This window comes from Protopterus annectens, chromosome 3.part0, assembly GCF_019279795.1.
Source record: "Protopterus annectens isolate FY-2018-M chromosome 3.part0, PAN1.0, whole genome shotgun sequence".
Taxonomy (NCBI): Eukaryota; Metazoa; Chordata; order Ceratodontiformes; family Protopteridae; genus Protopterus; species Protopterus annectens.
Genome location: NC_056731.1, coordinates 284365775 through 284393025, shown reverse-complemented (window position 1 = coordinate 284393025; position 27251 = coordinate 284365775). Strand labels below are relative to the sequence as shown.

The 27251-nt window shown below is 39.3% G+C and overlaps 1 protein-coding gene across 1 annotated transcript in view; it reads right to left on the bottom strand.

Moving 5' to 3' along the window:
* The window catches only part of NEK10 (NIMA related kinase 10), a 3576599-nt gene that overhangs the window by 698960 nt on the left and 2850388 nt on the right, over window positions 1-27251 (bottom strand). The window contains exon 27 of the mRNA XM_044064761.1: window positions 4769-4982. Coding sequence (XP_043920696.1) covers window positions 4769-4982 — 214 coding nt within the window. The remainder of the gene's footprint in view (window positions 1-4768; window positions 4983-27251) is intronic.

Sequence of the window (27251 nt, the reverse complement as noted above, 5' to 3'; positions counted from 1 at the left end):
ACTCTTCAAGGACTTCATATTTCTATATGAGAAAAAGGGCCTGTCACCAAGAATGTCTTTAATCTCACTAGAGGCCATTAGTACAACCCAATTCCTCTGGATTATTTGTTTTACAAAACAAGTCAAGGTATTATAACTAGTAAGATACCTAGTACATACTTTTGAACATTCTAGGTTAGCAGAACCAACATCATCCCCAAGAAAAATGGGCTTCAATATTGTCTTCCTATTAGGTAAAACTTTTATTTTCTCACTTGAATTAAAAGAGTATGAATGGATTCTTAGGTTGAATTCTGACCATTTTCCAGGTTTAAATAATATGATTACCCTGAAACCTGTTCTTGTTAAATTGCAACATACTAGGTTGCGATAACGTTATGTTTTTTCTAATGTTTTTTCTAATTTTAATGATTTTGTTTTATATCCTTGTGGTCACATGATTTTTGGACTGCTGGTCATGTGACTTCATTGACCTGTATTTAAACCATTTGGTTTTTAGATTTGTTTGTATTAGTATTGAGGAAGGATTTTATCCGTAAGCTTTGCTGTTATAAAGTGTGTTTTTCTCAGTTTTGGTAGCAGTAAGGAGCCAGTCGTCTAGATATGGAAACACCTGGAATCCTTGCCATCTCAGGTGAGCGGTAACCACTGCCATGCATTGGGTGAACTCCCTGGGGGCTGTGATGAGACCAAATGGCAGGGCTCTGAACTGGTAATGACTGGCTCCCAGCCGGAAGCAGAGAAACCTTCTGGAACGCCTGTCCATTTTGATGTGGTAGTACGCATCCTGAAGATCTATGCAGCACATCCAATTGTCCTGACCCAAAAAGGGTAGAATGGACTGAAGTGTGACCATCCGGAACTTCGTTCTTTGAACAGACTTGTTTAGTCTGCTGAGATCCAAAATGGGTCTCCAGTCCCCTGTCTTTTTTTTACCAAAAAGAACTTTGAGTAAATTCCGGATCCTTGCTGGTCTGCTGGGACTTTTTGGATGGCCCGCTTTTTTAGCAGTCTTGAAATTTCTTTTACTCCCTGTTCCCTTAGACTGGGTGGAACATCTGGGATGAGGTTGTTTGATTTTAAGGGGGTGTTGACAAATGTGATTTTGTAACCTCCGGATATGATAGACTATACCCGTCTGCCTCGAGTGATGAGACGCCAGGCTTCTGGGTACAGAGACAACCTTCCCCCGACTGCCTCCGAAGGCAGACAGCCGGGCAGCCCCTCAGGGGTGCTGGAAGGGCTTGTCAGAGAAAGATTCTCTGCTGCCCTGATTCTGCAGACCCCCTCTGCCCCACAGGTGGCGTCTATTGTTGTTCCCTCCTCTGCCACTGGAGGGAAACTTGCCACGTGTGTCAGTCACGGCTCCCTGGGGTTTCCAGAACCACATCTTTCCACTCTTCTGACCCTTAGGGTATGGTCTAGAGGGAGTGGAGAAAAGGACTCCCACGGCAGAGTGAGTCTTGCCTTCCTGCTCACACCTGGTAAGTGTATCTTTCACCTGAGGTCCAAACACAGCCGAACCATCAAAAGGGGTGTTGGTGAAAGACGCCTTGAAGGAATCAGCAAATTTACATGACCGCATCCAGGCATGTCTTCTCAAAGCCACGCCTGTGCCTGCGGCTCTACTCACTCCATCAGCCACATATGAAATGAGCCGCATGGAGGAGTTAATGATAGAATTAAGAGTCGCCAGCTGGGAGTTTATCTTGTCTTGAGCCCCCGCAGCTGATGGATCTTGCAGGGTATCTCCTAGCTCCTTGAGGAGATCCCTCTGAAGACGGGTGAAGTGGCACAAATAATTCAGCGACCGCATGGAGAAGATCGCTGAGGAAAACATTGCTTCCCATATCTATCCATCATCCTAAACTCTTTATTGGGGGATGGACAGGTACAGAAGTGTCAGCCAACTCCTTTTTCATGGCAGCTGCTACCACCATGGCATCAACGGGGACACCCTTTGTCAAAAACTGTTTATCTTGAGGGGCCATAATAAACTTAGTGGGCCTGCAGGGGATTGGTTACAGTGTGTCCGGAGCTGACCACGCCTTCCAAGCCACCACTTCCATTAATGGATCGAAAGGTTGAAACACCCAGGAGGTGGAGGGGCGAGAAGCAAATGCATCCAAGTATACCGACTCATCCTCAGAAGGGTTAAGAGCAGACCAGTTTCCCCTCTGATTAAGGATCTCAAGGATGTCTGAGAAAGAGACATCTTCAGAGGGGGATCTTAGGGACCCTGCTGAAACCTCCAAGTCAGTATCTGACGTGACAGGCTCTGGGGAGTCAACATGTTTCCTCTTACATTTCCTCTTTCGAGGAGTCTCCTCTGAAATCTCAGGGGAGGCCTTGGAATAGGAAGATACACCCAGTGGGGTGACCTTGAGTGTTTGATCCCCTCACTTGGGATCTGGAGGAGGGGCAGAGACCGAAGCAGGCACCCTGGGGGAGGAGCTGAAGGGGCTGATCGAGGTGCAGACTCAGAAGTCAGCACGCTCCTCATGACCTCAAAGGTGCCCCTGTCCGGCAGAGAAGAGGGCCCCCACTCTGAAGAGACAGGAATCCTCTCCGGCACTGAAAGGGATGGCTCCGAGGCCGATGTAGGAGCTGAGCTTATCTGAGCTGTGGCTCTGAGAGGGAGAACGGGGTTGGACAAGGGTCCAATGCCACTTGCCCCCTCAGAGCCGACAAGGGAGTCTCGGCACCCAGATCCCTCCAAGGACGGAACCATTGAAGAAACCGGAGCCGACGAAGGAGCGAAAGGGGAAGCATCAGCACTGACGTTTCCAGGATCTGAGCCCCAACAAGCTCTGGCTCTGAACTGATAGGAGGAGTCGGTGGAGGAACTACTTCAGAAACAGGAACAGCCACAGCCTGATGAGGAGGGCTAGTTAACATTTTAACCAGGGCCTGCGATTTGAGGAGTCTACTAACCACTCTCTCCAAGTCATGATCAGATAGCCTCGAGGACCGAGAAGAGTGGGACCGATGGCTCCTTTCAGACTGTAGCAAAGGCGATCCCAGAGCCGAGCAAATCGACTCTAGGGATGGTGACCTGGATCGCTTATGGCTCCCTGACGGCTCCGACACCAAGGTCTGAGCCGAGAGAGATTTAGATACTTTGGTTCCGGCCGGAACCAAAATTGAAGCAGATGCTCCACCTGGCGACGGCTCCGTACTGGGAGCCAATGGCTTGGTGGGCTTAGGGGTTTTCACTGGCTGAGACTTCGCTGGAGACCCCTCGGGTTTTAGTAACCCCCTGAGAATTAACTTGTTCCTACGCTCTTGCAGGACTCTCGGACTAATGGCATGACATACCGAGCAAGTGTCCTGCAGGTGTAGGGCACACAAACAATAAACACAAGAAGTGTGACCGTCTGTCAGAGACATTTTCTGACAGCATGAGTCACACTTCTTGAACCCTGATACCTTGGTATCCTTTGACATGTTAAAGAAAAAATGAATACCAATGGATAAATGTTAGACTAGTGCAAAAAACACACACTCACACACACACACCAGTCCCACACCTACACACAAAAAATTTAAAGGAAACAATACTAACAAAACTAAGAGACTATGACTTAGACTACAAAGGCTAAATACTACTTCCTACTGGAAAAATTTAAAAGGGAAGGGGATAGCCTCTAACTTAAACAGCCTACTAAGGGAGATGGGGGGGGGGGGCACTCTCTAAGTAAAAACGAGTTTCCTAAGGGTAGAAAAACACAGGGAAAACTAAGACTAATCTACAGTACTACTCTGATTTAACAAAAAACTTGAAAAATATACACTAAAGGTTTAACTACTAATATTACAAAAGATGAATACGACCTGAGCCAGTAAAGCACAACCTCATAGCTGAAGCGGCAAACGAGATCTGGGGGGCTAGCGCCAGGCATTGTGGGATATAGGGAGGCCTCGAGCCAGTAAGTAGCTCTCGAGCTTTAGAAAATGGCTGAGTCGGAGCCGAAGGTCGGCTCTGAACCCAACCAGCAAGAATGAAGGCGAGAGAGACAACTTAACATCAAGTGTTGTTTCAACATAACAGATCTGTATCACAAAGAATAAGTGTGTTCTGTATTATACCACTAGTTAAAGCCATTAACTGCAAGAAAATACATTTAACAAGTAACAGATAAATACATCAAGACATGAAAACTGCTGCAGTCAGATGTGCTAGTGGTGGAATAATTAAGGTATGTCCCTTGAACTTTAGGTATTAATGAACCTGCAAAGAATTTGAAAATGATTCAGCTGAAAATATCCCAAGTATCCCATACATCCTCCATAGTATTTAAACTTTTTTGCAAGTAGCTATTCCTAATGGCAAGGTTCAGAAATACTAAACAGTAGACTAAGCCATGATATACACGACATTGCCCTTTAGAATTCACCATTATTCCACACACATCACTGTTTTACTCTTGAATGATGATGTTACTTTCTTTAAACAGTTCAGACAGCCTAGGTGCAATCTGTAGGCTTCAAATATTTAGCATACTATACAAAGTACTGAAAGGGGTAGACATAGCTCTCAACTTTCCATCTCCAAAACGTGGAATATTACCTCTTATAATGTGAAATAAATGGATGTTGTGTAATGTTTACTAACATCTGCACACTGGGTGGCTAGGTTTAGAGTCATAGTAGGAACCAACCATGCTAGGCTTGATTTCAACAATAAAAAAAAAACAACAATAAAAAATATTTACAATAAAATTACCATATAACATGAAAAAAAATTTCATGAGGAGCTTTGGCTTACCTGAGACAAGAGACTACATTGCTTATGGCAGGTCATTGTATTCCTGTTAGCTTCTATGTAGTACCGTTGAGTACGTTTCCTTTCTCGCTCCAGTTTCTTCTCCAGTGTAATCTGGCACATACTTAGTAAATCGAGATACTTCATCATAACATCTGTTACCAATGAACTCACTTCCACAATGTCTGGCCGAGCCTCAGAATCAGGAGTCAAACACCTGAGAAGTCAAAAAATTCTGATTTTATTGCCTGAATTCATTCAGCCTTTCATTTATTTTGCAATCTATGCAGCACATAGAACATACCTAAAATAACTCCACAGGTAATATTTAGCATCATAACTTAATATTGTGGATGGCACTGAGGTGTGGTGGCTAGCATGGCTACTTCACAGTGCTTGGCTCTCCTGTTCAGGCTGGCGTGTCTTCTTTGTGCAGCCTGCATGCCTCCTGTGTGCTCATGTGTGTTTTCACTGGAATCCTAATTTCCTTCCACATTCCTAATACATGCAGACATCCCATACTTAGCTGTGGCACTCTGTAATGGACTGTTGCCCCATCCAATAGTAGTTCTCTGCATTACACCATTTATGTGCTAGGATAGGCACATTCAACTACAACACTGAGTACTATAAAGTGGGTATTCAAAAGATGACTAGATTAATAAGTTATCCCTGGTCTTACCTGATAGGCTATTATCATTTCTTCTTAAATGATAGATTTTTTGCTAAAGCCACTATATCCCCTCTAACAGTTGCATTTTCATAAAAATAAACAGCTAATGCGTCATCAATACTGAATTGTTATTTGCAAAAATTCAGCTTTACAAAACAGACATAAATAACCCGAAGACAGATGAATTACTCCACAGTGGTTGTTCCATCTTTGTTGAAGAACTGAGAGTATTTGCAGACAATCAAATGGGAATGGGCAAATCAAATAAAATAAAACTGTTAATGCTGCAAAAGATAAACCATGTGTAACACAAGGAGAAAGAACGGCATGTCTGGGGTCTATTTCTTAGCAACAGTTCTTAAATATGTAATTATTTCTTTATTAATGTGGAGCAGTACAGTAACTAAGATGGAATTCTTCTTAAAAATGTAAAGATAGTATAAGACAGTCCACTCTGCAAAAAAATGAAACACAAGATCAATGTCTCAATAGGCTTGACACTGTGAGACAACTGCAAAAAAATGTGTACACAATGGTGTGTCAGAGAGTTGTTGATAGGGCATGAGACTGTATAAAGTAGGCATTATCCACCAGTGTACAGTTTTGTAGAGTTGTAGCAGATGATGCTCATTAAGTAGTGTGGGGTGTTCATGGATATTCACCAGTGTATAGCTTTGTAGAGTTGTAGCAAATCACTAAGGGCAGATTGTTCAAGACTTGAACATGTAAATGTATTCTTCACAAGTTATGTTTACTTGCACTGACTCAGAAACACATATTTTCTTCTATGTTAGCGCACTAGCACATTTTTGTGAAGCTTTTTCAGTCTTTGTCTTCAGTCTTTGTCTTAAAACAGGGACTATTCAATCACCAATAATTCTTAAATTGCAAGACAACCTGTCAGAGAAGTAATAGTTCCAAACTCAACATTATGAGATTCATTTTCTCAGGGAAAAAACAGAAAATGTGCAATGTACCATGTTTTTTTTATAATCCAGGCAAGGAAACTATTAAGGTATTTTACACATTTTCTGTAACGGAAGGGATAAATACAAACTGACAGTACTGAAAAGTAAATTCTAGGTATATGGTAAGGCAAAGAATTTAGTTTACTGAGTCTTATTTGTTTACAAGAAACCAAGAAAATACTGATGCATATATGTCACTGAATTAAGACACTTGATGCATGACTATGAACTTGAGCAACTGTGTGACTTTAATCAGAGGTAGAGTTTGAGCAATAAGAAATTACTACATAAGAGACTGCTAAGAGGATTTCATTTAAAACTGGGAAAAGCCATAGATGTATGTTGTTTGAGTGACTTGTTCAATGAGCAGTTAAAATAAAGCAATAAGAAGTTGGAAGTAAACAAGATTAAGACTATGAGTAAAGATAAAGTTAAAATAAAGCATAAAGCCTGCAAAACATATTAAAATAAAAATAAAAGGAATGCCATCTGCTCTTCCGTCAGGGTATTCAGGATGATGCCTCATAACAAGTGAGTAGCAAGGAACCATATCCAGTGTAAACACTGTAGATACAGGCAAATCTGTAGAACGTATGAATGTAGCAACCATTTTGTGAGAATGTGATTTAAACACAAAAAGTTGCAACATCAGAATATTACTGTTGCAGACTACAAGTAATGTCAGAAATGCTTGCAAGTACAGTGAAAATGCAGAGGCAAAGGATTACAAATGGGCTATGTGACAGAATACCCAGCAGAAAAAATGTAAATGAGTGGAAAAAGTTTCAATGAAGTTTGTACAACGAAAACTGGATAAATGACAAAATATTTTCTGTTTAAACTAGGTACTGCAGCTGTTTGTCTGAGCAGAATGTCCCTAAACTATAAGTCTACATGCATGTTGCTGTCATATTCTGGGCACATGTTAAAGTCACTACAACAGATCTGGTTAAGCTGTGTATAAAATAAGGAATATAAGCAACTTCTGCAGGCTGTAGCTTTGAAGACACAGTTAAAGCAGAAACACTGGGTAAAATACAGTTGCATAGTAACTCCTACTTGTAACAGCATATGTTCAAATTCCTCACTGCTTCAGTGGTATTTTGGGTTAACTGCAAAAGTAACCCAGTACTGGCCAGCTTTCAAAAGCTTAGACTCCCCTCCTTCTCTCTTCCTGTGACAGGTAATTGGTTGAGTATATCCTGAGTGGGAAGCCTTCAGCTACTACAGGAAGTGAGCATTCAGACTTTTTCACTTCCACTAAGAACAGGAAAGTACCTGAAGCGAGAATCATATAGCAAGAGAATTTTGCAGCCAATCCCAATAGCACATGAAAACCAAATCCAGCAGCAACCAAATTAAAAAGGATGAAACCCACCTCAACTATGCACAATCTGATGGAGAGCAAGTAGGTACTGTCACTGAGGTAGTGAGAAATTCGAAAACCTACTATTACAGGTAAGTAGGCACAACTCTACAACATTCATCTTTCACACTGCCTCAGTGACATTTGGGTTATATTCCCAAAGCTTACCCTACATGGGAAGTGGAAGAATTAGGATCCAGGAGCTACTGGATAATGACCCTAGCAAAGCCTTGTGAAAGTTATGAACAATGGACCAGGTTGCCTCCTCTAGAATATTTTTGGCTGGAGTCCACCCCTTTCCATTATAACATTTAAGTAAATAAGGCACTAGTTGAGAGTCAACCTTGTCTAGAAGAGATTTACCATGGGTGGGAGTAACAGGAAACAATAATAGAGGACAACCATCATACAATAATTTGCTTAGAGACAGGTTGATGTTTCTTAGCCCCCATCTAGCAGACAACCAGCTGTACAGCAGTCCTAATGGCTATTGTTCTATCAAGGCAGTACTCATGTTGTCTGTGCTCATCCATGGTAAGTAAGCATTTTTCTCTCTCTCTTTTTTTTTTTTGATCAGTATAGAACACTGGGAGAGTGATGTCTTGATTCAAGGTAAATTCAGAAACAAAGTTTGTTATAAATGATGGACTGTTGCATAATATAACCTTGAACTTGTGAAAAATTAGATAGGGCTAGCCTACCATTTGAAATTGCAGATGTCAAAGTATTCAGTAAAACAGTCTTCAAAATAATGCAGCATATGTAAGTCCAAAAGGTAGGTTCAAAAAGAGATATTGTCAAATTTTCAAGAACAAAGTTGAGATCCCAGAGTAGGAGAAGGGATTTGCTTCTATGAGAGTCTCACGAGCAACAATGCTTTCACAAACTGTTGCACCACAAAAATATACAAAAGAGGGGCTCCATGGCAAACAAGCTGAGATGGCTGCAAGATGCTTTTTGAAGGAGGCATATGACAAACCACCTCTAGGTAGATCATATAACCAGAAGGGTTGAAACCATTTCAGGATCTCTGTTGTTGGCTTTGCACCAACTAGTAGACTCCTTCCACTTGTGAACATAAGATTTTGTTGCAGGTTTTCTTGCCTCCTTAAATACCTGCTGCACATTCTCATGGAACAAATGCCTAATAGCTCTAAGTTTATATGTACAATTCTCCCCTGATGCTGTGTGAGCAGATCCAGTCTGTCGGGAAGCTTGTGGCAACTGCACTTGGCAAATTCCTTTAAAAGCAAGACAGTACAGTTGATTAGTAGATGTTCAAATGATCACTACTGCAGGAGTCCTAGCTATATGGTTCATAGGTAGGTAACTAGGCTATTGGCCCTAGGGCCTATACAAGCCTAGCCAAAAAGGTACCCTGGCTTTCGCCACCCAAGAAAATTATTTTCCTGTGCCCCTGTCAAGCAGAACCACAGAAGTGATCCCCGGGGTGAATTTCCTATTACCAATCCAATCATCAAGATTTTTCTTGAATAGTGCTAATGAAGAGCTCTGTTTGACATAGATAGGTAGTCTGTTCCAGAGTATGGGAAGTCTCTAGGACAGGAATCGATCCCTCCAGCATATTCTGTTTATTGTGATGACAAGGTTTAGGTCCCTAGAGCGTGTAGCTTGGAGGGATTGGGATTTCTTTAAGTGGAGCATGTCCAACAGCTCTGGGTTTGACATAGCTTTATATGTTAGACAGAGATCGCCTCTGATTAGGCAATATGCGACGGAGTAAAGCTGGAGTTTTTTGAGATGGTCTGCGTAAGGCATCTGTATGAGGCCAGTAACCCTCTTTGTGAAGTATTTTTGCAGCCTTTTCAGTTGTTGTAGATGTCTTGTGAGGTACATACCAAAAGGGAGCGGCCTTAGGTCAACTGTTGCCCTAGGCAAAAGGGCTTCACGGCACCCCCACCATACCACCTGGTGCCCCCATCCTGGTCTAGCTACACCAAATAAATACTGGTAAAGTGCCCCTGCTACAGTGGCACCCTAGGCGCCCGCCTAGTTGGCCTATGCCTAAGGCCAGCTATTGTACTCTATAATGGGTCTAATGAGTGATGAGTACAGGGGAACAATGACCTCTTTTTTTTCTGGATGAGAAACCTTTTGTGATGAGGTGTGCCACGTAGAAGGATTTCCTGACTACTGTGGCGATGTGATTATCAAAGGAGAGACTACTATCCACCTGTGTCCCAAGGTCTCTTATCACACTTTCTGTGTTAAGTAGACTACCACCTATGTGGTAGTTCATGGGTACAGAGTTTTTACCAAAGGGGATGACAATGCACTTTTTGGCATTGAGCTTGAGACCATGTCTTTGACACCAGGTATCTGCCTCAGTGAGGCCCTTTTGTAGAATGTGTACATCGTTAGGAGTTTTGATTATGGCTCCTAGTTTGCAGTCATCTGTGAATTTAGTCAGCCAAAGATCTTCTGTGTTAGCCTGTACATCAGAGAAGTAGATACCAAATAGGAGAGGACCCAGGACTGAACCCTGCGGTACTCCACTTGTCACTGGTCTGAAGTCTGATTTGGAGTCTGCTACTTTCACAGTGTGGGATCTGTCAGTAAGCCAGTTGGCAACCCATCTTGTGACATAGGGATTTATGCCTAGTTTAGTGAGTTAATCTATAATTCCAGAGTGGGGGATGGTGTTGAACACCTTGGCGAGATCTAGATAGGCTGTGTGAACCACCTTACCCTCATCTATGGCTTTGGTGACTACTTCAAAGAATTCTATCAGGTTTAGGAGACATGATCTGCTTTTTACAAACCCAAACTGTGCGGGGTCCAGAGTTTGGAGATATCCAATGACTTTGTTATTAAGTTCCATGATGATACGTTCCATGGCCTTGCAGACAAATCTCATCAGGCTAATGGGGCAGTAGTTCCCGGGGTCTGTTGTGGCTCCCCCTTTGTGGAGTGGGATAAATGTTGCAGTGCACCATTCAATGGGCACAAAGCCTGAGGTGAGGCTATGATTGAACATGGTACTTAGGTGGGGTTCCAGTTCATTCTGTAGTTCATGCAGAAAGCAGCCTGGGATGTTGTCAGGTCCCATGGTTGCTGTGATCTTGGCTTTGGACAGTGAGGTTTTTACCTGTGCAGCTGTGATTACAGGAACTTTGCATTCTTCCGGTATAAAGATGGGCCCTTTAGGGGATGAGAGGGGGATAAAGTTAGCATTGAACCTAACTGCCAGGATGTTGGCAATATCAGTTGGTTCTGTATATTTAGTGTCATTGTGCTGTAACTCAGAGCAGATCTGAGTGTTGCCATTGAGAGTTTTGACATAGCTATAGAATGCTTTGTGGTTGTCTTTAGAATCAGTGGCAATTTTCTTTTCATAACTAGCTTTGGAGGATTTTATGAGGGATCTCAGCTTCTTACTGAGGCTGAACAGGGAGTTCCTCCAATCATGGGATTTTACTTTTTTTGCAACAGTTTCTTTCTTCTGTTGTAGAGTTTGTTTATGGCAGAAGACCACCAGATTGTCTTCCTTTTTTGGAAGACAGCATCTTGATTCTGTTAGGGATAGCACGATCCATGCACTCGTGTAAGTGCTTATAAAGTGCATTTGTGTAGGATTCCGCAGTCATACCTCTACTGTCCATCTGCATGGGTGTTGTGAAGTTTGCCACTTCTGTGTTAAGAAGCGTGAAGTTGGCTTTGGAGAAATTTTTTATGGTTGTTTTCCTAATGGGGGGTGGGACCGGGATGTGGATGTCAAGAGTGATTAGCTTGTGGTCGGATCTGACCAACGAGGAGCTGACCTTTGGTGTGGAACACCGGTCACCCATGTTGGTGATGACCAGGTCTAGGATATTGCTGCCCCTGGTGGGGGTGTGGATAAGTTGATCCAAGGCGTTGGAATTGATGATTTCCAGAAACCGTTGAGCAAAAGAGTTGGCACATCAGTAGTTTTCCCAGTTAATGGTAGGGTAGTTGAAATCACCCATTATTAGAGTGTTGGATTGTACCTTAATATTTTCCAGTGTATCAAGAAAAGAGGAGTGGGAATCCTGGGGCATGGTGGGAGGTCTGTAGCAAGCTACAATCTGGATTGCGGTTTTGCCCAGAGTTAGTTGAACTTGGATAATCTCAGATGCATTATGCTGAGCAACTAGCTTGGAGGTGTAGATATCCTTAATGAATATGGACACGCCTCCATCTTTAGTGTTTCGGTCCGGGTTTGGTGGCCGAAAGGTGTGGTATGAATTATAGCCTGGTAATGCAGGGGTGCTCTTGGGAGCTTTGAACCAGGTCTCTGTCACTGCACAGATGTCAATGTTCTCCATTTTAAGGAGTGCCTCGAGTGAGTGCATTTTGAGGTTTAGACTTCTAGCATTGAGTAGCATTACCCTCAGATTTTGCTTGCTTGTACCTGTTACAGTGGTGAATTTGTCATTTGAACCCTGCCTAAAAAAGGCACTATAGGGGTGGCAAGATCCTTTGCCAGTATCCAGAATCCCAAGGGCGACAGGTGCAGGCCATCTCTGGCAAAGCAGCGTGGTCTGTCGATCATGTCATCCCAGGCAGACAGATACTGGATTCCCTTAGAATGACACCAGAAGCTTAGCCAATTGTTAAAGTCAATCATTTTGTCCTTGTACTGTGGTATCATTCTGGGTGATGGCAGGATGCTACTCAGGGCTAGGGTCATACTGGCCTGAGCTACAAGATCAGAGAGCTCCTCCATGTCTCTTTTCATGTAGTCCAGAGAGGTACGTCTCAGGTCATTCACACCAACATGGACAATGACAGAGTCATATTTGTACTTGTTGTGGAGAGACCTGAGTGTGCGTGGATCCTGGCACCTGACAGGCAGCTGACAGTAACTTTTTCCTTGTTTAGCCTGGTGAGTGGAACATCAGTGTGCCTGACTATAGAGTCATCTATGACTAGAGTGTTGGGTTCGTTATGCCTTATGGGCTGTAGTTGAGTGGCACACTGAGTATGTGGGCTATATGTCATTTGGATTGTATTGGGGGGGTGGAGGTTGCTTGCATTTCTGCTTTGGAGGTCTCTGTTGTTTGGGCAGATTTGTACTGAGAGCCTTCGCGAATGTAGATGTGTGTTTTGTGCTTCTGTGTGTGTGTTTTGGTGGTGTAGGTTTTGAGGGACTATGTGATGTGTCTGGTGCAGTGCAAGTGTTTACCTTCTCCTCTTGACTGTCTACAGATATAACTGCTGGCCAGCTTCCAAAGATTCAGGGTACCTTCCATGTATCCAAACTATAAGGCAGCATGAACTAAGCTGACTAAAATATATGTTTGGGTAAGAAGACCCCTTAAGAACCTTTCACAGAATCCATAAACTTTTACAGCTTCAGACAAGTAATAACCAGACCTATTAGAATGAATAAAACTTCAGGAAGACACTCAAACATTAGACTGGATTCTTACAAACAAATTGATAAAAGTAGGCTGCCTCTCAGATAGCATAAGTGACCACATACCAGCATATGCTATTAGAACTCACCATAACCTAGATAAACATATCAACTATAACTAAATACAAAATACAACAAATTTCAGCAAAGATATTTTTTGTGAAACACTAAAACAATATAATTGGAATGTACTTAAAACAATGCCACTACATATTCTTGTGGAACAATTAATAACGTCCTCACAGACCTTAAATAATCTTACACCAGTATGTAATAAAAGGGTAAAATCAAACCTACACCATGGCTGACGAAAACAATAAAAAAATCATGATAAAAAAGGGATAAAGCCTGGAAAAATTGGTACAAAAATTTAACTCAAAATGCCTTCCAGCAATTTAGACATTTTAGAAACCTTGCAAAACTCCATATCACTGTGGAAAAATCCTATATCATACAACTGCACAAAGGTGGTACATCTACAGACTTTAACTAAAGTCCAATACTGATTCTCTCCCCCTCTCCGAAATATTAAAGAAATGCATCTATATGCAGCTGATGCAATACCTAACCCTCATATAAGCTGGTCTAAGAAACACAACATGGCTTTAGGCTACAGCACAGCAGCACTACTGCTCTACTACATTTTACCAATATAATAAACCAACATAGAAACAATGGTCTGCTAGTGTCCACCATGTTCTTAAACTTGTCAAAGGCATTTGATACTGTCTTGCACCAGCAACTGCTCATTTTTTTAGTTACCTATCAAGAAGGCAACAAGCTGTTAAATGGCAACAAACCTACTCATCCTTTCAACCAATTACTACATGCATCTCTCAGGGCTCTATCCTGGGTCCTTTCCTATTTAATATATTAATTACCTCTACCCCTCCACCACCATGCAACATTAGCTCAGTATGCAAATGACTCAACATTAATACATGCGGCTTTAACAATAAATAAGCTCGAAGACATTACCCAAAAATCTTTCTCCTCTGTAGAAACCTGGCTGAAAGTATGAAACCTCCTACTCAACCTCAAGAAAACTAAATTAAAGAAAACTAAGTTAATGATTTTTACCTCAAAACATTGCCAAAATCAATAGCAATCTTTTATAAAGTCAGCAAATAATACTGTCACTGAAACTGTAACTCACAGTAAACTTCCAGGTGTTATAATAGATGACAATCTCAAATATTACCAGCATATATTGCACACCATTAAATTTACACATCAGAAACTAGACTCCCTTTATAGGATCAATAGATTCCTTAAATACTGCAAGAAAAATTCTAGCCACCATCTTCTTATTGCCAACGGTCTTACATGCCACTCCTATCCTAACAAACGTAAACAACACTCAAAGAAAGAAAATGCCTCCTACTAAAATAAATAGCTAAATTTGCTACAAACGTCCCTAATAGTACCGATCATTGTCATTGTTTAAAGCAATTAAACTGGCTTGAACTGCACAAACTACCTTTCATACTCACAAACTCATTCATCATCCAAAAAAAATGCCCTGCACTTCAAAACTTATTGCTGCCCTACTGTCCAGCAAGGAATCTCCATTCTACAAATAAATTCTTATAACTTACAAATAAGTCAAATAATGTTGCAGTAGACTTGCTCTACTCCCAATATGTTGCTAAACTCTGGAATAGTATCACCACACAAATAAAACTCTCCAACAAAATTAGTAGTTTTAAACCACTGCTGCAACAACATCTTAATCAGTTTTGGTCCTGCACATGCTCTTCACAAGGTTAAGACTTTCTGTTCACCATACCACATTCACCGAATACTTTCCTTAAACAGAATACTCTCAACCTCTCACTGAAATGACAAAACAATGTTTATACATAACTGCTGCCTGTGCAATCCACTAAGCTGCACGTGGGCTTTCTCTTTAGCAATGTCTGCCTCTGTAAAATCTTACAATGTATAAATGTAACCACTGATTGTTTATAAATGTAAATAGAAATGTAAATATTCTGTGTTTAACTGGAATTTAGTATAATGCAATGTAAGCAAATACAGCTTTACTCCCCAGGCCTCCAGTGAAAATGGGTATTACCTAGTTGGGCTTTCCTGGTAAACAAAGACAAATAAATAAATAGATGCTCTCCTGTCAACAGAGAGATGGAGGCTGAGCCCTGAATGGACAATGCCAGGAACAACAACAAAAAATGTCCACATTATGGCATAAAAAACACATAAGAAAACAATGGGGATGGGGAGGGATGGAGTGCTACTGCAGCAGTGATCACTCAATCCTTTCTGAAAAGTCATAGATGAAGCTAAGGCCCTGGTAGAGTGGGCCTTGGCCCTGCCAGGAATAGTTTTTTATGGTGAGTATAACAAAAGGTAATAGCTTTAGACAACCATTTGGTAACAGGCTGTTTTAATACATGTTGCCCATCTTCTTACCTTCACAAGAAATTAACAATTGATCTGAACATCTGAAAGATTCAGTTCTGTCAAGGTAGTATCTAAGTTGTCTGTGAGCATCCAAGGTACAGAATATCCTTTCTCCCTCATTTTTAGGTTTAGGAAAGAAAACAGGGAGAGAGATGTCTTGCTTAAAGTAAACGTGGATACCACTTTAGGCATAAAATAATTATTATTTCTCAAAGAAACCTTGTCCCTGTGGAAAATGAGATAGGGTTGACATCATAAGAGTGTGCAAATCAGATACCCTCCTTGCAGAGGTTAGAACAATCAGTAAAACTGTTATTCATGTTAAGAACCTCAAGTCATTCGGGTGGGAATAATAACTTCTTATCATAATGACAACACTTTCCATATTATCATTGAATGTAAATTCTATCACAGTTATACACAAAAAAGAAAGAGTAGTGAACTATATTAAGAAATGCAGTGTAAATAGTTATGCTACAGGAGACACATTTGGAAAGAGCTGAGCATGTGAATTTCATAAAGAAAGGATTTCAGGATGGTTATCCAGCATAATATCTACCACAAAGGAAAAGGGAGCTCCAATAGTGATAGAAGAGAAACAAAATAACAATGACAGATTTGCAGTAGTAAGGAGATACTGGCAAGGAAGGAGAATAAACCTGGCATGTGCTTATGTGCCACATAAAACTGCTATAATGCAGCTTAAGAAAATTCTGGGAGAAATACTCAGTTTTCAGCAGGGAATATTACTTACAGGTGGGGACTGGAATTTGACTTGCAACAGTGAGGATGTATCTGGGGAGCCTAGAAGGGAAAATATAATCAGAGGGTAAATTTGTGAAGAAAGTTATTAAGCTATTTGGTATGTAAGACGTGAATGCAGTAGTAGGAGATTGGAGAGAATTTATATATTATTCCCTAAGGTACAACAACTGGGCTAGGCTAAATGAAACTATATTTCACAGGAACATATTTAATTGAAAGTTTGGATATGCATCCAACAACTATTTCAAATGATGCACCAATAATAACCAAAATAAAAATGCATCACAATGAAATAGAAAGGAAATTAGGGTGCTTTCCCAACTATCTGTTCAACATTAAGGAATGTAAGGAAGGGGCAATAGAAATTATTCACGAGTTATTAGGGAAGATAGAAATTTCTTCAGAAAACATAGCTAGGAAGAGGGATAAAATGAAAGTGGAGTTTAAAAATAGAGTAGAAATAAAAGAAAAAGAGATATGGTAAAGAAGTAACACATTTTATTTAAAGGGAGTGACAAAGGTTAAAGTATTACAGAACATGGGAAATCTCACAGAACAAGAAGCAGTGGAACTGCAGAGTGGTAAACAGAAAATAAGGTACTATCTGGATAACATGCATGACTTTAGAAAGACTGCTGTTAACCAGCAGTTTTTTTTGATAATAACTCCAGAGCATAAAAGCTTTTAGCACAATCGCTCAGACAACAGAAAGTAAAACGGGTTGCTACCAAACTTAGGGAGCCTATAACAAGGAAAATAATCAGTGATCCTGTATAGATATTAGAAATATTTGGGAAATTTAATTTTATGAAAATCTGTATAAACCAGAGAAATGTGGAAATAAAAAAAAAGTACAAATGGAAATATTTGTTGGAAGTATTAAATATGCCAAGGTTAGAAGCAGATGAGGCTCAATTATTAACAGTTAGGCTAGGAGGAGAGGAGATGAACATATGATGTATATCCAATGTATAGGATAGTCTGCAGGAATTGATGGCATTCCTGTGGAAGTTTGGAATCTTGTAGGGGGAAAAAAGTGATAACGATATAGAAGGTTTTGTTTAACAGTATTTTAAAAGGAGAAGTACCAGCATATTGGTAGAAAAGCGGTGGTGGCTGTAATATCTAAAGATGTTAAAGACTCATTAGATACAGCTTCATATTTGGATTCTAAACCATGATTATAAAATGTTTGTGTCTATAATGGCTAAAAAAATAGCAAAGGTCTTTAAAAATTGAGAAATATGGATCAATGTGGTTTTGTGGAGAGGAAGCTAAAATTTGAAAACATTAGCAGAACAATGATAAACCAGAGGGAACAGAATACAAGAAAACATCACTATTTTTGGTGGGCCTTAATGTACAGAAAGCAATCAACAGAGTAATTGGAAGTTCATGAGTAGGGCAATGGAAGCATTTGCATTCCCTAACACATAACACAATTAATTAGGAGAATATATGAGGGATAGGAGGAGAAGATTTAAGTGGGGGTTCTTCTCTGACAAGTTCTTTTTGAACAAAGGAACCAGGCAGGGGTGTCCTCTTCCCCCTTTGCTATTTGCATTATATTTAGAATCATTATCAAAGAAAATAAGGGAGTTAGAAATTGAAGGATACAATTGGTATGATAATCAAGAAAAGTAGGCTTTATTTGCAGGTGATATTATTTTGCACCTTATAAACCAGAAAAAGATTCTGCAGTGCTGCGAAACATTCTGAGACAGTATGAAGTCTTTCTAGGATACAAAATTAATGACTGAAAATAGACAATAACTATAAACTATGTACCCATACACAGATTGTTTCAGCAATACCCATATTTATGGAGAAATGATAAACTAAAATACTTAGGAGTATGGGTGAACAAGCATTCTGTTATGGCATCTAAGGATATGTGGGAAGAGACTAAACAAAAGATAATATAAAAACTGAGAAAATGATAGCTCTACTTTATGGAAATGCATAGTAAGCTACAAGCAGCAAAAAGTTTTTTAGTCCCTTTTTTATAGACAGGTCAGGCATATTTTTATCAATCAGGAGAAGCTGCAGATAGCAATTAATAAAGAGTGAAAGGATTTTACCTGTGGAGAGAAGATAGCAAGGGTCAAGTGGGACAAGCTGATCCTTCTACTACAACAAAGTGTTTTTTGAAGGGGTGTTTCTGAGTTATATAGTTAAGGCTACTATATATAGCACAAGCAGAAAGCTATAAACCAAAGCAGAAATGGATAATGATCAAATGGGGGAAACTCAAAAAATAAGGACAGACTGTGATTTTGAATGCAAATACTTAAGGAGAATAGCCATACAGAACCTAGACAATTTTGAAAAGTATAAAAAAGAAATAAAGACATCGGAAAGAAAGAGAGATTTGATAAGGTACTATTATTAACTAATATTTATGCAAAGCCGAAAGCCAAATTAATGAATACAAAAAAGGCAGCCCCAAACATATTCAAACAGAAATACAGGCAGAGGCATCCAGATATGAAAATTTATTTTTACAATAAAAAATAACATCACAAAGAGGGAATGTAGAAAATAAGATCAGTAAAGTAGAAGTTAAAAAAATTGAAGTTGAAGTTATGGAATGGCTGTGAAGTGAAGGATTTGGTGTAGAAGGTCTAACACAGGTTACATCACAGCATGATGGAAGAAGTCCCTAAAGTAAGGATAAACAGGAAGATAAGGAGACATCTGAAGAAAAAATATTGACATGGGAAGAAAAAGAGATTTAATATGGTGTAATATTTATGGAAAGGAGAAGGGAAAATTAATCAATACAAAAAGAGCAGCACCACCGATATTTGAAGAGAAATACAGGCAAAGGAATCTGGACATGAAAAACTTTACAATACAAAAAATAAGAAGACAAAGAGGAAAAGCAGGAAAGAAGTTTAGTAATAGAAAAGTTAAAGAAATAGAAGCTGAGGTTATGAGGTACCTGCGAAGTGAACGATTCAGTGTAGAAAATCTAACTCAGAAAGCACCACAGCAGGGTAGAACAATAGACATCCAAATTAATGAGAAACCAGTTGAACAGGAAGCAACTGGTCAGTTGCCATATAAAGACATTTTGGAGCCTTCCAGAGAAAACCAGTATAAATGTTCACTTAAAGCTGACAGCAAGGGAAGGAGAAGGAAACGTTGGCAACTCTGACACGGTTAATGATGAAGAATGATAGGCTAGTGAGTTCCCATATGAGAGAGCAAAGGATGATACAGGATGAAATTGAAAATAATGTGTCACAGGAAGATGCTATAGAACTTTCTATAGAATGTCCACAGAAAATGGAGAACAAAAAATGTGCTATCAGTTTAGAAAAAAATGAGCCAAGAGAAGAGTTGCTTGATTTAATAGAAATACATAGATATATTAAGATCAATGAAAGAAAGAGACTGCAGAAGGTCAATAAAACACAAAAATTTAGAAGTTTGATAAAACAAATGAACACAGACTGTCCATAGAGATCCATGTGATATAACAGAAGTAAACAGGATATATTACTGCCCAGTTAAATTAATAACAAATAAAATTCTACCACAAGAACACGGGGTAGTAAGGGTAAAGAAGGGGAAAAAATGAATACCATCATGGAAGCATCAAATAGAGAAAACTATAAAGCAATTAAGACAAGAAGTGTTACTGTTAGAGGAGTATAAAACAGGGAACAGGTCAACAAAAATACTCAGAAAGATAGACATGATAAAAGCAATGTACAATATTATAACAGATCAGGATTTCTCATGCACTATTGCAAATAATAAAATAAAAATATCAGCAGAGGCAGAAAAACTTTGAAGATACACAAATAAATATAAAGAAAAAATACAACATAAGCAATTTATTAAGCCCCCCCAAAAAGCTTTATAGAGAATTGGTAAACAAGGTAAAAGGAACTAAAAGACCACCAAAAAGAAGAAATAGATACATTTTGCAGAAGTATTTATGAAGATCATGTGAGGCACAACAAAGATGCTAAATGGATAGAAGAAGTAAAAGAAATCATAAGAAGTTCAAAGGTACAGGATATGAAATGGGTTGAAGTAAGAGCCAGGGAGATTGAAACAAAGTTAAGAAAAGCCTCTAATTGTAAAACCCCAGGCTCAGATGCAGTACCTAACTTCCGGTTAAAAGTATTAACATCTTTGCATGAAGAGTTAGTCATGAGTAAGAACTATTTATATGCACACTCCGAACAGACACCAACCTGGTTAACAACAGGAAAAGCAATGTTCCTACTTAAGAGTGAACCTGCAAGGTACCCTTAAAATTATAGACCAATAGCTTGCTCCCAATGACATATAAACTACACACTAGAATTGATGCCGACAGAGTTTATAGTCATTTAGAAGAAAACTCAATTATGGCAATAGAACAAAAGGGCAATAAAAGAAAGTCATAAGGAACAAAGGATCATTTGTTGTTAAATAAAGTCATAGTGGAGAACTGTAAAAAGGCATGGATTGACTACAAAAAAGCATTTGACAGTATCCCACATTCGTGGATAAAAGAGTGCTTAAAAATGTAAAAGATACACCCTATACTGGTAAACTACATCAGAGCGACCATGAAACAATGGCAAACCACTTTGCAGTTAAGCAATGACAAAGGATAAATTATTATTCCATGGATAAAAATCCAAAGGGGAATATTCCAGGGTGACTTTCTGTCACTGTTGCTCTTTTGCCTTGCCCATTAAGATGTCTGCTCAACAGATTAGGTCATGGCTATAATTTGGTTCCCATTAAGCAAAAAAGTTTAGAGAGTCCTCATCTTTACTTTATCAATATTTAAAACTGCATAGCTCATCAGATGAGACACTGAAACCAAACCTACAAGTAGTCAAAACTTTTTCAGATGATATAAGAATGTCATTTGGTCTTGATAAATGTGCAAAAGCAACCTTTAAAGCACGAAAACTGCAGCACCAAGAAAACATTAGTTTGGGAAAATAATTTGATATAAAATAACTTGAGCAAGAAGGAGTGTATAAATACTTGAGAAATGATGAAGGATCAACAGTAAAAACATGAGCAAATATGAATAAAACTTAGTAAGGAATATTTTATTTGACTTAGATTAATCCTGAAAACAGCATTGACATCTAGGAAGAAAATTCAAGCTATAAACCAATCTGTTCTTCCTATCTTAACTTACAGCTTTGGAGTGATTGACTGACCCCAAAGGTGTTGGATAGATTAGACTGGAAAACAAGAAGGATGCTTCATGCTCATCAAATGATTTATAAAAATCAGTGCATACCAAGATTATATATTCCCCATACCGAAGGAGGTATGGGCCTACTTAAAATTGATTACATGTATAGATCTGCAATTGTGGGACTGCATACATATCTGCTAACCTCACAAGATCCAAACAGTGAAAGTTTTGAAACATGAGGAGAATAAATCTAAGATGACCTCCCTTCTTAGTCTAGCAGAAGCATAGTGGCATCAAGGGGGAATGAAAATCAAACCACAAGTTAATAAAAATCAGGCAGCAACTGAATGTGCCAAAAAACAAAATGAAGAATATAACGTGAAGGATCAGATGAGAAGACAAGAAATGTGGAAAATGCATAAATGTAGTTGCAAGCATAGAAAACTCCTGGAAGAACCCCATGTTGATCAGGATCAAACACAGGAAAGAGTAAGGAGAAGCAAATTCAAACCAAAAGATGAAAGGTTAATATTAATGGCCCAAGACAGTGGGCTGCATACGTGATCGTTTACAAAGTCTATTGAACATGTGGAAGAAATAGACAAATGTAGGTTTTCTAAAACAGAATTGGAAACAGTCGCACACCTTCTTGCTGATTGTGATATACTAACAGCAGAAGGACTGTTTACTGAAGTTATAATAATGTGGCAAGACTGTTGCATTGGGGATTGTGCAAACATTATAATACTGAAGTAGCTGAAAAACACTGGAAACATGAGCCACAAAGCATAACAGAAAATGATGAAGTCTACATCACATGGGCTCACCCATTACCAACAGTTCAAAAGACAGATGCGAGAAAACCAGACATAGTGGCCCAGGAAAAGAAGACAAAAATAGCACTGATCATTGAAATCTCTGCACCCAGTGACTACAATGTCTTGTGTACAAAGAGACACAAAGTCATAAAACATCAGGATTTGCAGGCAGAAACAAGAGCAATGTCTAGGATAGATACCCAGACAGTTCCAACAGTAGTAGGAGCAACGGGTCTTATAAAAAACAATCTACAATTGTATTTAGATATGTTACCACTACATTTAACTCTGTATGAATTCCAGAAGGAGCCATTACTTGCCACATTGCGATTGTTGCGAAGAGTACTTCTGGCTGACATCAAAGACTGAAACAATAACAATTTCATGAACTTTAATTATACTCTCCTTTGGGAGTTTACAGGCCGTTGGTTTCCTTTGTGTGTTTCCTGAAGTTTGTTTCGTGTTTTTACTTTAATTATACTCTGACTTAGGAATGGAGTCCATTCCCATCATGGTATTAGAAACTCAAAAGATTTGAAGAAATTAAAAAAAGAGAGAATATTATAGTCATAAAATAGCAGAAAGTATTCTAAGAATTACGCCAAGACAGGAATGGAGAAAGGAGATTTTTGACAACAGGGATGACTATAATTATGAATACAGAGAATAGGCAAGAGAAGGCTGAAATTTAATGGAGAAAAATGGCAAAGGAACCAATGTATTAGGAGGAAAACATTAAAGACAGAAAGGTGATAAAATAGGAAGAGGCCAAGAATATATCTGGACTGCAGGCTAGAGATTTTCTTCACTACCAAAGATTGAGATCAGAATTTAGGCAAAGAGGAAGGAACAGGGGGATCCTAAGTGAAAGACCAGCACTGGTAGTGTTTTTAGCTGAATCTAGAAGAGAAGCTGCTGTTAAAAAATGATAATTAGTAGTGCATATAAATTTTGCATGACCTATATAGGAATGAATCAGAAGAGCTTAGAAAGGACTGGGAAGAGAGACTGGATAAGCAATTCACAAAGAAACAATAGGAGGATTCACAAATATGCAACAAAGTCTAGACAATTTAGAATTTTTGCTTGGAAGTATTTGCATAAGTATTTTATACCCTAAGCACACTCCAAAAAAGTTTCTTCATGTAGGCTGTAAATACTGGAGGTATGATGGAGAAGAAAGAGATAACCGGGAGCATATTTTTTTGGGAGTGTAATGACTTGGCAGGCTTTAGAAATTTCCTGCAGACTACTCTGTCAGAAATAATGGCTGAGGAAACAGTTGTAACTTAGGAAATTATTTTTTGAAATGTGATACAGAAACTGAGTTGCCTCATCATAGTAAGGCCTTGCTGAGTTTAATTCTGGTGTCTGCCAAAAATGCAATTACCAGGAAATGTAAATCAAAGTCTAAACCAACCATATTAGAAGTAGTGAATATAGTAACAGCGATAAAAGAAGTAGAAGTGGAATCCTTAGAAACGGGTAGGAGCAGGTTATATAGAAAAATGGGAAGTGTGGGATAAAATACATGTAGAATAACGTTTTCGAGAAGGAATGAGGTTTAAGGTAAGGCAGGAATTGAATGAGCTATGTAATGTTCAATTGACAATGACTGTATAAAAGATTATATATGATATATAATGTTTGCAACTGAAAATATGCCAATATGGTTTGTTTTCATTTTTACAATTGCTTGATTATGTATGTGATAATTTAATAAAGGTATTTTTTATTTAAAAAAAAAAGTCAGCAGTCAGCAAGATTAGCTGGTTCCTAGGAGCAAGTATTAGCTTCTCTAACACAAAATTAAGATTTCACGAAGGGGCCACCAGTTTTCTTGCAGGTCTCTAATGCAAAACCTCTTTCAAGAAAATTTTGACATGAGACAGCATTGAAAGAGGAGGATCCATGAGCAGACATGCTGAAATGGATGAAAAATAAGACTTGATAGAGAAATAAGAACAGTCGTAGGATAGTAACTTACACAAATATTGATCAACTATTCCCAAATGGGTGCTGCTTATGTTGATTTGATTTTCTTGTAGGTTTTCTTGCTTCTATTAGTACTTTTCCACAAGTCCCCGGCAAGCAGGTGCTTAAAAGGAATCAAGACCTATCATCCAGCAGTCAAGTGAACAGCAGTCAACTGAAGTTGCTTAATGTTGGGGTGTATCAAGCACCCTGTTCTTGTGTGAGCAGATCCAGTCTTTGAGGAAGCTTGTGGCAATTGTCCGTGGCCATTTCTAAAACAAGAGAGTATCATGGCTGCCTGGGCCAGAACAGAGTCACCACAATGATTTTGGGGGATTCATTTTGAATCTTCAGAAGTATTCTGGATATCAGTGGGATGGCTGGAAAAGAATACAGGAACATTCCTAACCAAGGAAAAGAAAAGGCATCTGTCTTTCTGGCTTTCTTGCATGACGTCTTGTCAGTTTATTGTTCAGAGATGAGGCATAGAGGTCTACTTGAGGAACTCCTTACAGATGGATCAAATTTTTGAAGACCCCCTGATCAAGTTTCTATTTGTGAGGGTCTGCCCTGCTTCTGCCCCACTTGTTTGACACAAAACTTCGACCTGTCAGAATGTAGAATGCCTGTAGAGTGAAATTGTGCTATATCCTACTCTAACATGGCTAGTCTGCAAAGGGGGTAATACCTGGTCCCCCTTGCTTGCTGATGTACCACATGACTGTAATATTGTCTATAATCACTTGAAGAGGTCCTGGGAACCAAAGATTGCTCAGGGAGTTGAGTGTCTTGATCAGGGCAAGCATATTATTGATATTTATGTATCTGTGTCTGAAGCATCTGTTGTGACTAATTGCTTTGGAGCAGAGAGGGAGAAAAAGAGTACTTGATTTAAGGATATCTGTTACCTCCACCAAGTGATTTCTCTTCTGAGAAACCCCAGTACTGGGATCTGAAAAGATAAAGGGTGTTGATGATGGGACCAAAGAGATTTCAGATTCCACTGTGCCTTTCTCATGTGGAGTCTTGGCAGGGTTATCATAAGAATGATAGATGCCATGTGACCCAAAATCCTGAGGAATTCCCACACAGTGATTGAAGTCTGACTGGAAAACCTTAAAAATAAATCTAAATAAATATTTTTTTTTTCTGTGGAAGACAAGGTCTTTTAACTGATGTTTTTAGTTGACATCCCAGGAACACAATCATGTGTGAGGTATTCAAAAAATACTTTTAAATGTTCACTTGGAATCTCAGCTTGTGCAAAAGCTCTCTCACCCAAGGGAGATAGATTCTTAATATTTTGAAAATGACTCTGCAAAGATAAGCAAGGCATCTAAATATGGAAAAATGTGGATAATCTGTAATCTGCAATGAGCTATAACTGGAGCTAGATACTTTGTGAACACTCTTCATGCAGTGGATAGTACAAAGGGTAAGGCAGAGGAACTGATAATGTGATCCAGACACACAAAACCTTAAGATGTGCCTGAAGTCTAGATGAATAGGTTGTGATTATAAATATATTTTAGGTCTAGTATTACTGGGAAACTTGAAAAAGGGAGAATAGGTAACAGGTTGTGAAGTGTCACCATTTTGAATTTGGGCACTATTACAAACAGGTTTAGGAAAGAAACAGCCAGAACTGGTCTCCAAGCTTTTTCTTTCTTTGGGACAAGGAACATTCTTGAATAAAACATTTTCCCTACCTGGGAAGGTGGAGCTGGTTCTATCACTCCTTGGGACAGTTTGAGATAAAGAACAGGTGGAAACAAAACAGTCTGATCTGCAGGATGAGGAATAATCCCCTGGAAAGGAAGAATTTACTCCCACTGCCATCTGTAACCCTGGTGAAGAATTTTCAGAACCCATTTGTCTGAAACAATCTGTTGCCAAAGAGAAAATGGAGATTAAGACTTTCTGGAACAGAAGGAGGGCCAGAGTGGGAGGGGGTCACAAGGTCTCTTGAATAGTCATGAAGACTTGAAGTGCCCTTGTTTTTGGGAGTTTTGAGACTTCTTTTTTGAAGCTCCTTGCCACTTCTTTTTAAAAGTCTGTTTACCTGAATTTTGAGGAGACTGTTTATTCTTTTTTTTGCCAAAACTGAATAAGGAGAAAGAAAATTCCTTAGACAATGTGGAAAAGGAGGGCTGAGAGAATCCCTGGATCTGTTTGTCCATTTCATCACACTTTTTGATCACCTCTGCAGTACAGAAGCCAAACAGTAAATCTCTAGCCAAGGGAGAATTTAAAATCTAATTTGTAACATCATTTGCAAGGTTCTGAGAATGCAGACAAGCAAACCTTCTTAAAATCATACCAGTAGCCTTAGCCCTGGAAGAAGTATCAACAGTCATACACACACTGCAAACGAGTAGTGTCCTGTGCAATAAAACTAAGTTATTTAAAGCAGATTTTTCTTCACAAGAAGAAACTGTAGATAAAACATTCCTCATACTTTTCACAATATGTCAGAATAAATTTTAATATATGAGCCCGACACTTAAAAATTCTAAAATTCAAAGCTGCAGAAGTATACACTTTTTTCCCATCCCTATTAGAAAGAGTAGGATTAGAATTAACTAAGTAATTAACAGCAGAGGAGTCAATCGTTTTACTAATGGCAGCTGCTGCTTCCACAAGGATGGGCACAACATTCTAACACAACAGGGAAACCTCCTGTTTCCTATCTTAGGACCAACAAGAATGGTTCTCCTTTGCCCACTGAGGGAACCCAATAGCCAGAGAGGACGTGGTTAACCCCTTGTCCATAGTGGCTGTAGTTACTACACCAGAGGGATCTAGGGGAAAAGATACAACAAATGGCCATAACAGTCATCCACCTGTGACCGGGTCAAATTGCTAGCCTGCTGTGGTGGCAAAGGCTGTTTGCTTAACTTTTGCTTTTTGTAGATGGAAGAAGGACCGATTGGAGT